We start from the raw sequence: 18,916 nt of genomic DNA, 5'->3' as shown, positions 1-18,916 counted from the left end.
ATGAATGCACGAAGCATTAGACACAAGGTGGATGAGCTTGAGGCTCTTTTGGAAATTGGCAGATACGATATTGTGGGGATAACTGAGACATGGCTTCATGGGAACAGGGCCTGGGAAATGAATATTCAAGGCTACACATGCTATCGTAAGGACAGACTGACGGGCAGAGGGGGTGGGGTGGCCTTGTTGGTAAGGGAGGATATTCAGTCCCTTGCGCGGGGGGACCTAGAGTCAGGGGATGTAGAGTCAGTGTGGATAGAGCTTCGAAACACTAAGGGTAAAAAGACACTCATGGGAGTCATCTACAGGCCCCCAAACAGTAGTCTGGATGTCGGATGCAAGTTGAATCAGGAGCTGAAATTGGCTTGTCGCAAAGATGTTACTACAGTTGTTATGGGGGATTTTAACATGCAGGTAGACTGGGAGAATCAGGATGGTATCGGGCCTCAAGAAAGAGACTTTGTGGAGTGCCTCAGAGATGGATTTTTAGAGCAGCTGGTGCTGGAGCCGACCAGGGATAAGGCGATTCTGGATCTGGTATTGTGTAACGAACCAGAATTGGTCAGTGACCTTGAAGTGAAGGAGCCATTGGGAAGTAGTGATCATAATACAATAAGCTTCAATCTGCAATTTGAGAGGGAGTGGGTACAATCGGAAGTGACAATATTTCAGTTGAATAAAGGGAAATATGGAGCTATGAGGGAGCAACTGGCCAAAGTTCAATGGTGCAATACCTTAACAGGGAAGACCGTGGAGGAACAATGGCGGATATTTCTGTGTATAATGCAGAAGTTGCAGGATCAGTTCATTCCTAAAAGGAAGAAAGATCCCAGGAGGAGACATGCGCGGCTGTGGCTGATGAGGGAAGTAAAGAAACATATAAAGTTAAAAGAGAAAAAGTATAACTTAGCGAAGATAAGTGGGAAAACTGAGGACTGGGAAGCTTTTAAAGAACAACAGAGGATTAGTAAGAAGGAAATACGCAGAGAAAAAATGAGGTACGAAGGTAAACTGGCCAAGAATATAAAGGAGGACAGTAAAAGCTTTTTTAGGTATGTCCAAGGCAAAAAAATGGTTAGGACAAAAATTGGGCACTTGAAGACAGAAACAAGGGAATATATTACTGGGAACAAAGAAATGGCAGAGGAATTAAATGGGTACTTCAGATCTGTGTTCACTGGGGAAGACACAAGCAATCTCCCTGAGGTAACAGTGGCTGAAGGACCTGAACTTAAGGGAATTTATATTTGCCAGGATTTGGTGTTGGAGAGACTGTTAGGTCTGAAGGTTGATAAGTCTCCGGGACCTGATGGCCTGCATCCCAGGGTACTGAAGGAGGTGGCTCGGGCAATCGTGGATGCACTGGTGATTATTTTCCAGAGTTCAATAGAATCGGGGTCGGTTCCTGAGGATTGGAGGGCGGCTAATGTTGTGCCACTTTTTAAGAAGGGTGGGCGGGAGAAAGCAGGAAATTATAGACCAGTTAGTCTGACCTCAGTGGTGGGAAAGATGCTGGAGTCTATTATAAAGGATGAAATTACGGCACATCTGGATAATAGTAACAGGATAGGACAGAGTCAGCATGGATTTATGAAGGGGAAATCATGCTTGACTAATCTTCTTGAATTTTTTGAGGATGTAACTCGGAAGATGGACGAGGGAGATCCAGTGGATGTAGTGTACCTGGACTTTCAGAAAGCTTTTGATAAAGTCCCACACAAGAGGTTAGTGAGTAAAATTAGGGCGCACGGTATTGGGGGCAAAGTACTAGATTGGATAGAGAATTGGTTGGCTAATAGGAAACAAAGGGTAGTGATTAACGGCTCCATTTCGGAATGGCAGGCAGTGACCAGTGGGGTACCGCAGGGATCCGTGCTGGGACCGCAGCTTTTTACAATATATGTAAATGATATAGAAGATGGTATCAGCAATAACATTAGCAAATTTGCTGATGATACTAAGCTGGGTGGTAGGGTGAAATGTGATGAGGATGTTAGGAGATTACAGGGTGACCTGGACAAGTTAGGTGAGTGGGCAGATGCATGGCAGATGCAGTTTAATGTGGATAAATGTCTGGTTATCCACTTTGGTGGCAAGAACAGGAAGGCAGATTACTACCTCAATGGTATCAAATTAGGTAAAGGGGCTGTTCAGAGAGATCTGGGTGTTCTTGTCCACCAGTCAATGAAGGCAAGCATGCAGGTACAGCAGGTAGTGAAGAAGGCTAATAGCATGCTGGCCTTCATAACAAGAGGAATTGAGTATAGAAGCAAAGAGGTGCTTCTGCAGCTGTACAGGGCCCTGGTGAGACCACACCTAGAGTACTGTGTACAGTTCTAGTCTCCCAATTTGAGGAAAGACATTCTGGCTATTGAGGGAGTGCAGCGTAGGTTCACGAGGTCAATTCCTGGAATGGCAGGATTGCCTTACACGGAAAGACTGAAGCAATTGGGCTTGTATACCCTTGAGTTTAGAAGACTGAGAGGGGATCTGATTGAAACGTATAAGATTATGAAAGGATTGGACACTCTGGCAGGAGGAAACATATTTCCGCTGATGGGGGAGTGCCGAACCAGAGGACACAACTTAAAAATACGGGGTAGACCATTTAGGACAGAGATGAGGAGAAACTACTTTACCCAGAGAATAGTGGCTGTGTGGAATGCTCTGCCCCAGAGGGCAGTGGAGGCCCAGTCTCTGGATTCATTTAAGAAAGAATTGGATAGAGCTCTTAAAGATAGTGGAGTCAAGGATTATGGAGATAAGGCTGGAACAGGATACTGATTGGGAATGATCAGCCATGATCATATTGAATGCCGGTGCAGGCTCGAAGGGCTGAATGGCCTACTCCTGCATCTATTGTCTATTGTCTATTGTCTATTGTCTATTGTCTATTGTCTATTGTCCTGATCAGGTGTACCCGAGAACTGTGAGAAGCTAGAGAAGTGATTGCTGGGCCTCTTGCTGAGATATTTGTATCATCGATAGTCACAGGTGAGGTACTGGAAGACCGGAGGTTGGCTAACTTGGTGCCACTGTTTAAGAAAGGTGGTAAGGACAAGCCAGGGAACTATAGACCAGTGAGCCTGACGTTGGTGGTGGGTGGGTTGTTGGAGGGAATCCTGAGGGACAGGATGTACATGTATTTTGAAAGGCAAGAACTGATTATGGATAGTCAACATGGCTTTGTGCGTGGGAAATCATGTCTCACAAACTTGATTGAGCCTTTTGAAGAAATAACAAAGAGAATTGATGAGGGCAGAGCAGTAGATGTGACCTATATGGACTTCAGTAAGGCGTTCGACAAGGTCCCCCATGGGAGATTGATTAGCAAGGTTAGATCTCATGGAATACATGGACAAATAGCCATTTGGATACAGAACTGGCTCAAAGGAAGCAGACAGAGGGTGGTGATGATGGAGGGTTGTTTTTCAGACTGGAGGCCTGTGACCAGTGGAGTGCCACATGGATCAGTGCTAGGTCGTCTACTTTTCATCGTTTATATAAATGATTTGATTAGATTAGATTAGATTACCTACAGTGTGGAAACAGGCCCTTTGGCCCACTGAACCTCCGAAGAGTAACCCACCCAGACCCATTTCCCTCTGACTAACACTATGGACAACTTAGCATGGCCAGTTCACCTGACCTGCACATCTTTGGACAGCGGGAGCACCCGGAGGAAACCCACACAGATACGGGGAGAATGTGCACACACCACACAGACAGTCACCCAAGGACTGGAATCGAACCTGGGACCCTGGTGCTATGAGGCTGCAATGCTAACCACTGAGCCACCATGCCACCCCCAAAGCCTACTGCACCTGGTAATCCCAGGCGGTCTCCCATCCAAGTACTAACCAGGCCTGAGTCTGCTTAGCTTCCGAGGTCAGATGAGATCAGGCATTTTCAGACTAGTATGGCTGTAGGTATAGCCATTGGATGTGAGCATAAGAGGTACAGTTAGTCAGTTTGCAGATGACACCAAAATTGGAGGTGTAGTGGACAGCGAAGAAGGTTACCTCAGATTACAACAGGATCTGGACCATATGGGCCAATGGACCGAGAAGTGGTACATGGAGTTTAATTCAGATAAATGCGAGGTGCTGCATTTTGGGAAAGCAAATCTTAGAAGGACTTGTACACTTAATGATAAGGCCCTAGGGAGTGTTGCTGAACAAAGAGACCTTGGAGTGCAGGTTCATAGCTCCTTGAAAGTGGAGTCGCAGGTATATAGGATAGTGAATGAGGTGTTTGGTATGCTTTGCTTTATTGGTCAGAGTATTGAGTACAGGAGTTGGGAGGTCACGTTGCGGCTGTACAGGACATTGGTTAGGCCACTGTTGGAATATTGTGTGCAATTCTGGTCTCCTTCCTATCGGACAGATGTTGTGAAACTTGAAAAGATTCAGAAAAAACTTACAAGTATGTTGCCAGGGTTGGAGGATTTGAGCTACAGGGAGAGGCTTGAACAGGCTGGGGCTGTTTTCCCTGGAGCGTTGGAGGCTGAGGGGTGACCTTATAGAGGTTTACAAAATTATGAGGGGCATGGATAGGATAAATAGACAAAGTATTTTCCCTGGGGTCGGGGAGTCCAGATCTTGAGGGCATAGGTTTAGGGTGAGAGGGGAAGATATAAAAGAGACCTAAGGGGCAACGTTTTCACACAGAGGGTGGTACGTGTATGGAATGAGCTGCCAGAGGAAGTGGTGGAGGCTGATACAATTGCAACATTTAAAAGGCATCTGGATGGGTATACGAATAGGAAAGGTTTGGAGGGATATGGGCCAGGTGCTGGCGAGTGGGGCTAGATTGGTTTGGGATATCTGGTCGGCATGGACAGGTTGGACTGAAGGGTCTATTTCCATGCTGTACATCTCTATGACTCTATGCTGTAGACTACCTGGCCATGACAATCATTGTAGAGTGCAAATTGACAAATGCATTTTATACATTACAACACTGACCAGACTTTAAAAATATCATTAGTAAAGAACTTTGAGACTTGTTGGGAATGCAAATGTTTCTACAGAAACAGAAGTTATTTCTTTCCTTACACACTGAATTTACACAGCTATTCATCCATAGGATTTGCTTTCATGACTGGAGGAAACCTCGGGCACCGAACAGAAGGTAACAAAATTCTGCATTTATCAAATAACTCATTGCTTGGTCACTAAGCTTGCTCGACACCATCAAAACACAGATCACTTAGTTTAAAAATGGTAGGAATCTTCAGCTTCAGGGCATTATAGATTTTACATCGTGGTCAATGCCGCTGTTTAGTAGCAGACAGGCATATACCTGAAGCTATCTCAAACTAATTATACAAGGGAGTTGGTTGGCTCAGTTGGCTGGTTTCTGATGCCAATAGGGTTGGCTTAATTTCTGCACTGGCTGAGCTTACCATGAAGGACTCTTACTTCCCAAACTCTCCCTTTACCCGTGGCATGGTGACTCAGTTAAACCACTGCCAGTCATATACACCCCCTCTCTAATAACTTACTGGACCACAGGACTATTGCGACAATGGTGACTTTAATATGAATCAGGGTCATTGAGCTTTTCAGGAAGCTTATTTGATGTCGTGACTGATTAGAGATAGCATTGGTCATTGAAAAAATAATAGGTGGAATTAGATGCCCATTAGTAGGCACTGCATCAGCCATCAAGGAAATCAACAAACTGAAGTTGCCACCATTATCCATAAAACCTTGCAACTGAGCAATGACAGAGAAAATATAATCGTCGCTGTTGCTACTTCTCTGCATCAAGATTGATGACCAGCAGATGGAAATATTCAATCAATTGGGCAACACAATGATAGCTGATAGAGAAGATGAACACAAATTGATGTGGGTAAACTCTAGCAACTCTAGCAAACAAAGATGTACAGTCCAATTTGTGAGGTAAGGGGGGGATGGTGACTGTACAGTGAAACAGAAACAGCATGTGGAAAAATTTCGACCAAATCTCTCAGACACAAATTTAAAAACGAAAAGAGACTTTGAAGACAGAAGTTACCAAAGCTTGCGTCACACCAATAATATTCCCAAAAATAGGTCTGGAGGGTTTCAGAGTGAACCTGGGCATAATCAGAATCAGTTTTCCAAAACTAATCTGCAATGTCATATCACTAGCAGAGCTCAGGCTTTGTGCAATGCACATTTTCCTGATTGTGCAGAAGCCCAGAAGAGCCTGAATAGGCTGGGGCTGTTTTCCCTGCAGCATCGGAGGCTGAAGGGTGACCTTATAGAGATTTATAAAATCGTGAACAGCATAGGGTAAATAGACAAGGCCTTTTCCCTGCGGTGGGGTGGGGGGAGTCCAAACCTAGAGGGCATAGGTTTAGGGTGAGAGGGGAAAGATATAAAAGGGACCTAAGGGGGAATGTTTTCATACAGAGGGTGGTGCGTGTATGGAATGAGCTGCCAGAAGAAGTAGTGGTGGAAGCTGGTACAATTACAACATTTAAAAGGCATTTGGTTGGGAATATGAATAGGAAGGGTTCGAGGGATGTGGGCCAAGTGCTGGCGAATGGGTCAAGATTAAGTTAGGATATCTGGTTGGCATGGACGAATTGAACTAAAGGGTTTATTTCTATGCTGTACATCCCTATCACACTATGACCTGCAGCTTCTAGGCAGAAGGTTACCCCACAATACATTTGCCACTATTGAAGTTACTCTTGGTATTTACTCAGATTGTTTAGGAGGTCCAAATGCAACAACAGCCTGAAACAAAGCTAAGACCACAGGTGGATTGGCACAATGAGGAATTTGTACCATGCTGACCATCCAAATAATATCATTTCAATGATTTTCTTTTACCTTGCTGGCAGCATCAACAAGTATAAATACTCTGCAGACTGATGTGTTGCACTGACAAATCAGACCAACAAATGTCTCAGATTGGATCTCAACTCTAGATTGACTTCCATAAAATTGGTTGCTATGTGGTCATATCAGGAGAGGAAAAAATGAAATCACCATATTTTTATTGTGCTTTGATTTCATTACGGATAAATCAAAATCAAAGCTGCTGTACAGAACTGGTGTAATGCAGTATATCAGAATACGTTTTGACAAAGCTTCTTGCATATTGTGATTAATCTTTTAAATGAGGCACTTGAAGGCTAGTTTGCTGCAGATACAGAATGAACTGATGTTCTTCCTTAATAGTAGGGATAAAAAAAAAAGTACTCTCTGTGGGATCCTGGTGAATGGCAAGACTAGCAGTCTATCTCCTTAACATAAGGATTGAAAAAGACATGAAGCATTTGACTGAGAAGGAAATAGGGTGAATTAGAATCAAACTGAACATTGAAAGTGAAGTACAGTGAGTGAAAGAAAGATTGCATTAAGCAGGAGGATGATCAAGATACAGAATGAAAACGTTGAAAAGTTTGGACGTTTAATACTTTTAAAAAAATCTTCTAGTAACAATCTACTAACTACGTAGTTAGGCTCCACAGCATCCAAATGCAGTTTCACATCAGTACCATAAACGTCATCATTAGCAGAGTGCTTACAACATGAAACACCAGCCCTCAGTGACATTTGTTCATATTTATGTTGTAGATGCAGTAATTTCTTAAAGTTCCTGAAAGGTTCCCAGTGAGCTCCCATATATGGAGCATGTATGGCAATTCACAACTAACAGAGAATTCTTTAAGTAGATTAATTACTGCAAACACTGTCATTTGTTGTTATTTTCCCAGCAAGTTCTGGGCCACAATTTCTTTCTGTTAAAAGAACTCAAGTTTCATGATGGAGGAGTGAGATTAGAAATTTGTCAGATTCAGCCCACCATCACAAAAAGCACTGATTTGGGTATCTTTGCACCATGACATTTTGTTGTATTCTTTACCAATGCATCAGGCAGAAAAGGAAAACAAAACATCAAAACTTACCATATATGAGAGAGCTCTCGGATGGGAAGCTTGGATTTTGTAAAGAGGTCCTTTGCAACGGAACCTATAACAAGATTTGGATTAGTTTGCAATTATAATCATGAGAATGTTTAAAAAGTGTGGCAAATATTTCCTCAATCCATTAACATAAGAATATGGAAAACAGAATAGGCCATTCAATCTGATCATGTTTGACTGGACACTTCAATGGTGCTTACCCCACCCATCTCTATAATCTTGTATATCACTGGTAATCAGAAATCTCTCCATCTCTGTAACAGGTTATGTGAATTGGCCATGCTGTGTTGTCCATGGGTGTTCAGGGATGTGTAGGTTAAGTGTATTAGTCAGAGGAAATGTGGAGTAAAATGGTAGGGGAATGGGTCTGGGTGGATTACTCTTTGGAGGGTCAGTGTAGACTTGTTGGACCTCATGGCCCGTTTCCACACTGTTGGGATTCTATGAAACAAATTGAAAGACTCAGCCTCATTAGCTAACTCTGTGACAGAATTCCAAAGATGCATAACTGAGCGCAAAACAATTCTCATCTCTTAAGTGGCATTTTAACGTTTTTAAATTGTTTCTCTGGTTCTTGACTCCCCACTCTGGAGAAGCATTTTACCTACACCTACTAGTGAAAATTAGCTGCTCCTCAATAGCTTTCCTTCTTTCAGATTCAGGACCAACTGCAAGGACCTGCAAACACCAGGTACCTCCATTACCTGGGCACAAGGTGGGGTAGCTCTGAACTCAAAGAGACAGCACATAAGAGGAGGCATTGGCCTAGTGGTGTTAATCGGTGACCTGTTAACCCAAGTAATGTTCTGGGGATCTGGGTTCAAATCCCACCATGCCAAATGATGGGATTGGAATTTTAAAAAAATGGAATTAAGAGTCTAATGATGACCATGAAGCCATTATTGGAAAAAACCCAGAAGGTTCACTCATACCCTTCAGGGAAGGAAACAGCCATGCCTTACCTGGCTGGTATGTGACTCCAGATCCACAGTAATGTAGTTAGCTCTTAAGTGCCCTCTGAGCCAATGACACACTCTTTCAATTAACGAGTTTTTTAAAAACCCTCAACTGGGAATCTGCAAGATGACTTCAAGGATCCGGTAATGGTGGTGGGGTAAGTAGAGAAAGAGCAGTCATTGTCACTTTGCCCATATCATATCCAACAGCTTTGCTTGTTGGATTCAGGACATCAGCTCTGTATCCCCGAATCGTGACACCAATACAGCTTCAGTTTCTATCCACAGAAAAGCCTCCCAATGCAGAATCCCACAGTGAAGATTCTGTGACTTTTTCCTTCATTGCACAGGAGTTGGGAGGTCATGTTGTGGCTGTACAGGACATTGGTTAGGCCACTGTTGGAATATTGCGTGCAATTCTGGTCTCCTTCCTATTGGAAAGAGGTTATGAAACTTGAAAGGGTTCAGAAACGATTTACAAGGATGTTGTCAGGGTTGAAGGAGTTGAGCTATAGGGAGAGGCTGAATAGGTTAGGGCTGTTTTCCCTGGAGCGTCGGAGGCTGAGGAGTGACCTTATAGAGATGGGCATAGGTTTAGGGTGAGAGGGGAAAAGATATATACAGAGTACAATGGGATCTTGATCAGATAGACCAATGGGCCGAGGAGTCACAGATGGACTTTAAATTTAGATAAATGCGAGATGCTGTATTTTGGGAAAGCAAATCTTAGCAGGACTTATACACTAAACAGTAAGGTCCTGGGGAATGTTGCTGAACAAAGAGACCTTGGAGTGCAGGTTCATAGCTCCTTGAAAGTAGAGTCACAGTTGATAGGATAGTGAAGAAGGTGTTTGTTACACTTTCCTTTGTTGGTCAGAGCATTGAGTATAGGAGTTGGGAGGTCATTTTGCAGCTGTTCAGGACATTGGTTATGCCACTGTTGGAATATTGTGTGTAATTCTGGTCTCCTTCCTATTGGAAAGATGTTGTGAAACTTGAAAGGGCTCAGAAAAGACTTACAAGGATGTTGCCAGGGTTAGATGATTTCAGCTACAGGGAGAGTCTGAATAGGCTGGGGCTATTTTCCCTGGAGCGCTGGAGGCTGAGGAGTGACCTTATAGAGGTTTATAAAAGGATAAATAGATAAAGTCTTTTCCCTGGGGTGGGGGAGTCTCAAACTAGAGGCATAGGTTAAGGGTGAGAGGGGAAAAGATATACAAGAGACCTAAGGGGCAACCTTTTCACACAGATGGTGGTACGTGTAGGGAATGAATGGCCAGAGGAAGTGGTGGACGCTAGTACAATTACAACATTTAAAAAGGCACTTGGATGGGTATAGGAATAGGAAGGGTTTGGAGGGATATGGGCCAGGTGCTGGAAAATGGAACGAGATTAAGTTGGGATATCTGGTTAGGGTGGACGAGTTGGACCGAAGGGTCTGTTCCTGTGCTGTACTGTACATCTCTACGACTCTATTTGCACTTGCCCTGATTATTCTGCCAGATACAGGGAGCTGGTAACAGCACCCACAGGATAGCATCCCTCTAGCACCCAGAGGAAAGGATAAAAAAAAACACTAAGACATTACTTCCAAGGATATTAAACAAGTCTTGACATTAAAAAATGACATTGAAGTGCTCAAGTATAAAACAAACCTGGTGGGAAGAACAACAAACAGAAAGAGGAAAACAAGTGGGGCTGGATGAGGAGGCTGTATTTTTAAACTATGAATGTGTTGATCTCATTTAATTTTGTCATTAACAAAATAGATGTAGTGGTTCAAGTGTAATAAACCATTTTATATGGAAAAAGACCTTATGCCACATGAATTTTGCTTCGAATACAGGAGCTAGAGTGAGCACAGAAGCAAGGTGGTCAAGTACTCCTATCGCAAGGGTTGGTGTGGTCTAACCTTGGAGAAAGGTACTCTTTACCCCACACGCCTCAATCCTAGGCCCCTAGCACACAACACAAAGGCCCTTAACCTCAATGGCAGCAGACAGGGAGTGCACTTTGAATACTTGTTAGAGAAAACATTTGAGTGGAAAAGCATAAAATAATGGTGTCTGCTGACTTGAGCACATCCATTTCACTACTGCACTTTTTATGTCAGAGTTCCAGGTTCGCAACTCTTTGCCAAGTCTGCGCGCACACACAAGAAAGGAATTGCTAGCTCTCATCGTTGCATAAAGACAAGAAGCAAGAGCAGGCCATTCAACATTGCAACCCTGTTCCACCATTTGGTAAGATCATGGCTGATTTAAGTTTTACTTGTCTCCACTTTTCTGCCTATTGTCCATCCATTGAACCCTGATCAGTTAGGGATACATCTACCTTTTAACAATATTCCATCACCCTTCCTCCACCCTCTGGTGGAGAGTAACAAGACAGCCCCACAGACTCATTCCCCTCAAAAATACTTAAATGGTCAACCCTTGTTATTAAATGGTGTCCCTAGTCCCAGTCTATACCACAAAAGGAAGCATTTCCAGATTCAATTTGCCCCGCCCCCTCAGAATCTTCTGTCCTGCAGGATCACCCTTCATTCTTCTTAACACCAACCAATATAGGCCCAAATGCTGAATAATTTGTCATAAGATACAACCTTCATGCCAGAAATCGGTCATTTTTAAAGCTTACTTTGAAAGCCACCACATCAGAAGCAGGTGTGGAATCAGGGAAGACATTTGGGCGAGGAAGGTAATGGGCGCCTATCCAATTCAGGAGTGGGTTTAAGAGGGCTGCTCGACATTGGTATGGCCAGAGGTGTCAACTGGGGGCTGTGCTGGAAAAGCATAGCCGGTCAAGCAGCATCTGAGGAGCAGGAGAATCAACGTTTCAGCATCTCCCCTTCATCAGGAAAGGCTTATTTGATGAAGGGCTTATGTCTGAAATGTTGATTCTCCTGCTCCTCAGATGCTGCCTGACCTGCTGTGCTTTTCCAGCACCACACTCTCGACTCTGATCTCCAGCATCTGCAGTCCTCACTTTCTCCTTTGTACTAGGAATTTGGGAACATAGATTTCTCAGCATATTGGAAAAAAATGAAATCTGTGACCACGAGGGGAACCATTAATTGCAGCTGGAAGTTCTCTGCAGCATAAGTACAGCTGTCGCCTGAAAGCACCCATGACAGGGGAGGATGGCAAACACAGAGGCCCGTCAGCAGAAGGTGGCTTGTGGCTGCCTAAAGGAGCTGCTGAGAACATTTAGATGAATGTGCAAATTAACATTGAGATACACTATCCCATGCACTCAGACTGCTGAAGAACTGAAACCAAAACTGGGACATCACAGTAGTTAGCACTGCTGCCTCTCAGCACCAGGGACTCAGGTTCGATTCCAGCCTCGGGTGACTGTCTGTGTGGAGTTTGCATATTCTCCCCATATATGCATGGGTTTCCTCTGGGTGCTCTAGTTTCCTCCCACAATCCAAAAATGTGCAGGTCAGGTGAATTGGCCACGTTAAATCGCCTATAGAAGAGCCTGTTTCCACACTGTAGGGAATCTAATCAAAAAGGTCCCAGTTCTAAATAAAATACAGGACTAAAGCGACATGCAGGGAGAAGAGAGGGGAGAACTGCTTAGGAGGAAGTTGACAGGAGGGATGTTGTAAAGTTGATGTGAAGTGTCATTCCCACCATTGCATCTTCGACACTAGTAAATCTTGTTTTTAAAAAGTATGCGCTGACATGGCCCGAAAATCAATTTGCCTACCCAAGGGAGTTTTTAACATTTCTTTCCGAAAATGTCGGATGGCTGATTTCAGTTAATGGAGATTATTTATTTTGGTAGAGATAACTTTTGATTGCAAAATGGGTGAAGTGATGAGATCAAGGACTGCTTTTGTACGCTCTGACTATTTCTCCTTACATTATGGATGCACACCACACTGTTCATTAGTTAAATGGACAACAGACAGGAGAGTTTATCAATAAATAGTAATACGTCACATTCTTCATTCGGTTGCAACAAGAAACAGTCAGCACTGTTACAGAGACAGGAGTCTGGGTCTCTTGTTTCTGCTCACATTGGAAGTGATGTGGTTCCAGTCTTGCCCTTCTGCCAGCTGCAAGTCTCAGTCAGTGCAAGGAGTTTGAGAAACTCTATTCCTTTTTCCATGGGGCTGGATTCATGATAGACATCTGCCTCTAAAATGGCAACGATTGAAACCCTCATTCTATGTCGAGGGCTGTTATCAATAAGAGCAAGCTTTGTGATGGTTCAAACTCAGGTGTGAGTGGAAGCAATGAAGTTCAACTTTGGCAAGGGCACAACAAGTACCTATTCTATGACCAGTTCAATTTTACTTTTCACTGGGTTTACAGAGATGAATTCAAAGAGATAATAACCGCATCATGACAGTGCAGCCATTTCATTCACAGTATGTTATTTATGCTTTGGATAAAGTTCTGTACCAGAAATGAGAGATTTCATATCAGGCTGCAATGTTTTAAACTGATTGAAGTAGTACTCTCGCTGTTCCTCTGTTATCCTCCAGGGGTCATCAGTGTCATCTGAAGGGTCCTCCTGTATTTCTGGGTCTGTTGGTTGCTTCTGCACAAAACAGAAAGACAAAATTAGTCTATTACTTGCCAAAAGAATCAAACAAACATTTGGGACATTTCCTCTTGCCTTTTTAGTTTTAATGTGACAAAGTTGCTAAAACTATTGGCAATTAGAAATTATCTCAAACAGAAATGTTTGCTAGGTGCAAATTGACTGGATCAAGAATGTTGTTTTTCGGTATTTTTGGGGGTGTCTTGTGATCCAGTGGTGGTGAAGTGCACTTTATTTGACCAAGGGGGCCGCGCTCAGAAAACTTGTGATTTCAAATGAATCTGTTTGACTATAACCTGGTGTCGTGTGACCTCTGACTTAGCCCACCCCAGTCCACCTTCACATAGTTTCCATTCGGTGGCCTGGAGACACCCCTCATTTCCACACCCGATCCTCACCCATCTCTTATTTCTACTGGCATTTCGATTTCTGCCTTACTGTTTTTTCTACTACCATCACATTATCGCTAAAACAAACAGCACACGCATATCCTTTTGCCCATGTTCTTTTCTAAAAGTGTTACGTCCAGCAATTTTGAACTGAAGATTTTTAGCACCTATATCTCAGTAATTCCACCTCTATCTGGAACCTCTTTTTATTGTGTACTGATTCACTGTTTTATTACACAGTGTGTGCAGTGATGTACTAATGGATTAGCTTATTGTTTAATCATTTCAATTTTTTTAATAGCAGTTCCTTGCGTTGGAATTTCCAGTATAGTTTTTACTTCTGGCCTATAACTAGTTAATCCTTCGCTATTTTTGTGCTCCTTTTGTAAAGTCTGTCCAATGCTCTTTGTTACATCTATATTTACAGATTTTTCATTGCCTCTCCCATTCTATTAGTTTAATCCTTTTGCCATTTTCCTGTAGGCCCCTTCCTCCAGGACACTGGTGTCTGCATGGTTCAGGTGAAGCCTGAATTTGTCTCAGTACTGATGCCAGAGTGCCTGGAAGAGGAACCCCTTCTCCCCATACAAGCTCTTTCACCACATGTTAACTCAATGACATTCAATGGCTGTTGAACCTCCCATTAGCATCTTGGAGGTTGCCACTGACAAGAAACTGAACTGAATTAGCCATATGTGTACCATGCCAAAAGAGGTGGTCAGATGCTAGGAGTCCTGCAGCGAGTAACTGACCTCCTGCCTCCTTAATGCCTAATCAACTACAAGGTACAAGTCAAGGGTGTGACAGAATATTCTTTGTCTGGTTGAATACAATGCCAATAACATTCAAGCAGCTTGATGTTATCAAGGCAAAAGAAGCCCACCTGATTGGCACGGCATCCACAAACAAGCATCATTCTCTCTACCACCGATGCTCAGTAGCAGCAATATGTACTGTTCTGGACAAGACTAAACCATATTAAGAGGTTAACAGAGACCCTACCATCTTATGTTAAAGGCAAGTCAGGTCTTGCATTCCAGATGCAATTCAATGGGTCAAACTGCCAGACTTGAAGCAAAACACACTTTATTCCTACACTACAGTTAAAATACAACAAAAGAAAGAAGAACTTGAAATAAACTAATGCCATTGAAAAACTTTTTAGAATAATGGATTATCTAACTACTAAACAGCAACTGTTCCAATCGAGTAACAGCCCATAAACACATCTTTGGCAAAAGCAAATTCAGTGAAATGGATTGGCTCACACGCAATTCTAGCGGGAAGCCCCGCTTTTAGCTAGAACAGAGAGAGCAATAAGAGCTTGCACATCTAGCTTCAAGACCCCAGCAGCAACTACTATTGACAGCTAAAATAGAAACTCCTGGTTCTGTGGGAACTTGGGCTGCTACTATTGTTCCACCTTTAAAAAGCCCCCAAGGTCTCAGCACACTGTTTACTCTAGCGGCTGAGTAGAACGCTCGGCAACTTTTCTTAATAAACTAAAACTAGGACAAAGTACACCTCTCAAAACTGTAGTATTGTCCCAGTACCATTGACAAATTCCACTGCGACAATTCACTAAGGGTCCTCAAATACCACTTTCCAAACTCTCAACCAATAGGGTCTGGAAGGGCTAGGGCAGCAGATACATCGGAACATCAATACCTGCAGAGTTCTGCTCCAAGCCACTCACCATCCCCTTTTGGAAGTATATCGCTGTTCCAACTTTGGTGACAGGTCAAAATCCTGGAAATCCCTCCCCAACAGCATTGTGGGTCTAAACTGGACTTCAGTTGTTTACTGCCACCTTCTCAAGGGCAACCAGGGACAGGCAATGAATGCTGACTCAGTCAGCAAGACCCACATCACATGATCAAATTAAAAAAAAATACTTCCCTGTTCTGACTATCTCCAATACCAGGCTGTTTGCGACCCAGGCAAATTACAACCCCCTAGATGCTGCTTTTTAAACTTAGTACCCAGCTTCTCCTATTCCATGAGCAAGGTATCCCCCTTGTTCTTGCCTGTGTTGTTTGAATAGGTTTAAACATCCCTGTTCCCCATGAGGCAGGATTACTTCAAACATACGCTGTTGCACACAGCTGAAAGGAGTCTTGACCAAGAACCTAGTGAGGTCGGCTGGTGGTTTATGTCCCCCTCATCCACTCTGCCCCACTTTAGATGGTTGATGGTTACAATTATTTTCTGCATAATAGGCACAGGGAAAAGAAGAGCAAACTAAACTAGCAGTGTATTCTTTCTCTCTCTGCAGACAGTATCAGGTGTCTTCATTTCTGCTTTCAAGTCTGTTTAATCGGAACAGTAAAAGTAGGCTCAGCATCTTGAGTTATTTGTGGCGTGATTTTATTTTACAACCTAGTGTTTTGCATAACACCACCACCACCCACCTCACGCATTAAGAATTAATGTGAAGGCAGTTTGGAGAACAGTCAGCAGTCATAAAACACTCCAGCTGGTGTCACACAAATGGCTGCAAGCTGGGCAGGTGATTCAGATCATTTAGCATACTAAAGTGGCAGTGTAATGAAGCTAATGAAAGACTGGGATGCAGTGGAAAGGATTAAAACAAAATCAAATCTTAATGCAGTTTAATCCTATGTACAATTTGCAAGTTATGTGCAAGGTTAAAGCACTCCGCTCCAAATACATTTTGCTGATTCGGAAGTGATGCAGAGCAAAACAAAATATTTAGTCTACAGCCTGGCATTGGCTTCTCTTCAAAGGCTTTGGGCATCATGAACTCTTTAGGAGAACTTTCAAGCATATCAAGGGTGAGGCTTCCTGGACCATTACAGGGGTTTAACCTTCAGACCATGGGAGTCTGAGACTGTTGTGCATTTACAAAAGCCCTGGGAGCTGTCAAGCAAGCTATATCGTGAAGGACAAATGGGGTGCCTGTGTACACCAGTCCCAATTAAAACTCCATAGTGCTGTCAAAAACTCAAAAGGAGGCTCCCAGAGTTAAATCTGTCTTCACAACATAAAAGAAAATGGAGAGGGAACAATAATAAGTATTGATAATGAAGGTTTATTTAAAAAGGTACTTGAACTTATTCAGTGTGATCAAAGCTAGGGGTCAGATTATGTAAAGCTGCACAACCTTCATCATGTTTACTTGATCTTAAAGTTCTCTCACTTGCCCCGACCTCCTGCCAATCTCCTACACACCCCACCACCACAACCGGAACATAACACTGACTTAACACATTCAAGAAACAGAGTTCAACAAACAGTTTTGTAGTTGAAATGCCAGTTGGCAGAAAATCTCTTCCTGTCCCTAGCAGTAAATGTTAATTTCATCCCATAAGCGTATATTTATAAGATGATAAAGTCTTTGTATTTTGTCAAAGTCTTCATGCAGATATACTCTTGAACTTTGTTTGGTAAGCACAGAGATTTAGCTGTGTTTCAGCGAATTATGCTTGAAAATCTTGAGAGAAAAATTACAAGTTTTTTGGCTCAGATTTATTCTTACCAGAGTGTAAATAGAGTGAGGAAGTGAAGGCTTGGATATATAGTTCCCATGTGTTTGTCCACTTGGATATACAATGGAGCCTGCTGTTGGGCTTCCTTCATGAGCGACTATAACACAAAAACAATAAAGTTAGGTGCTATTCAATCTGAGGTATGAAGTTGCATTGTACTGACAAGCTACAGCAAGTTACCATACATTTACTGTGTCTCATGCTTGGTTTTTTTTCCCCCCCCCACTATTTAATTTTATGATTTTGACTGATTCAGAGGTATTGCGTGGGTAGGTGAACATTAAAGTAATATCCAAAAATTAATTATCTTTCAGTTTTAAAAAAAGCTCTATTTATTATCACACTCACTTGAACAGGAGGTCAGCAACTGGGAATTCTGTAGCGGTTACCTTGCCTTGTGGTTCCTCAATACTCAGAGCGTGAGGGACAGTGCTGCATTAGCTTGAAGGACTGCAGCCCCCACAGCACTCAAACAGCCCAATACCATCCAGATCAATTAAACAGCCTGTTTAATTGACACCCCACTGGCCATCATAAACCATTCATGTCCTTCTCCCCAATGCCAAATAGCAATAGTGGGTACCATCCACAAGATGCAGTGCAGTGATTCACCAAGGCTCTTTCTACAGCATCTTATAACCTTGCATTGTCCAGAAGCACAACGTGTAGTAGATATATGGAACACCACCACCAATGAGTTTCCCCTCAGAATTTCATGTTATCCTGATTAGGAACCATATCATGGTTTCTTCATGGGCTCAGGATCAAAGTCCTGGAAGCCCTCTTCTTTATACTACGGCAGGAATACCTGCACCAGATCGCCCGCAGCTCCCCATTACCTCCTCTACAGCAGTTAGAGGTTGGCAACAAGTGCTCGCCTTGTCAGTGATGCCTACATCCTGGGAAGTAGTAAATAGATGGAAGCTCTTTAAAAATGAGAATCTTTCAATCAAGCTACATCAGATCATGATTCGGAGATGCCGGTGTTGGACTGGGGTGTACAAAGTTAAAAATCACCCAACACCAGGTTATAGTCCAATAGGTTTAATTGGAAGCACACTAGCTTTCGGAGCAACGCTCCTTCATCAGGTGATGAAGGATTGACACTCCGAAAGCTAGTGTGCTTCCAATTAAACCTGTTGGACTATAACCTGGTGTTGTGTGATTTTTAACTTTGTACATCAGATCATACCTTTATTTCTTCTGCAGAAATAATGCTGGACAGTGAACAAATACTTTGCATTTGTCTTCACGACAGAAACCACTAACAGCATTCCAAATTTACCAAATACTCAAGGGGCAAAAGGATGAGTGGAAATAATTACAATAACTATCATTAGAGAGTAAATATTAAGGGAAGTGTATTAAGGAAATTATTAGGGCTAAAGACGAGAAGTCCTCTGGACCTGACGGAATGTAAAAAGGAGCCACAGAGATAGTCCGTACACTGTTATAATCTTCCAACAATCTTTAAGTTTCAGAGAAATCTCAGAAGTTTGTAAACCTGAAGTAATACTTTTACTTAAAAAGGGTTGAAGACAAGTAAAAGGTAACTAGTGGCCAGTTAGCTTA

General features: G+C 42.8%; 1 protein-coding gene and 1 non-coding gene across 7 annotated transcripts in view; both read right to left on the bottom strand.

The window, feature by feature from the left end:
• reps2 (RALBP1 associated Eps domain containing 2) overlaps positions 1-18,916 on the bottom strand; it is a 205,429-nt gene that overhangs the window by 85,898 nt on the left and 100,615 nt on the right. For all 6 annotated transcript variants that reach the window (XR_011962488.1, XM_072584435.1, XM_072584436.1 and 3 more), the window contains 3 exons: positions 17,335-17,441; positions 13,305-13,443; positions 7,913-7,976 (listed from right to left, as the gene is read on the bottom strand). Coding sequence is in view for 5 of the 6 variants with exons in the window: in XM_072584435.1 (XP_072440536.1) it covers positions 7,913-7,976; positions 13,305-13,443; positions 17,335-17,441 (310 nt within the window). In the remaining variant the exon portion in view is untranslated. The remainder of the gene's footprint in view (positions 1-7,912; positions 7,977-13,304; positions 13,444-17,334; positions 17,442-18,916) is intronic.
• LOC140486553 (5S ribosomal RNA) lies at positions 3,813-3,931 on the bottom strand. The gene has a single exon (XR_011962628.1). It is a non-coding gene; the product is annotated as a 5S ribosomal RNA (ribosomal RNA).

Source organism: Chiloscyllium punctatum, chromosome 15 (assembly GCF_047496795.1).
Source record: "Chiloscyllium punctatum isolate Juve2018m chromosome 15, sChiPun1.3, whole genome shotgun sequence".
Classification (NCBI taxonomy): domain Eukaryota; kingdom Metazoa; phylum Chordata; class Chondrichthyes; order Orectolobiformes; family Hemiscylliidae; genus Chiloscyllium; species Chiloscyllium punctatum.
The sequence above is the reverse complement of the archived record's forward strand: the minus strand, read 5'-3'. Positions and strand labels throughout refer to the sequence as shown.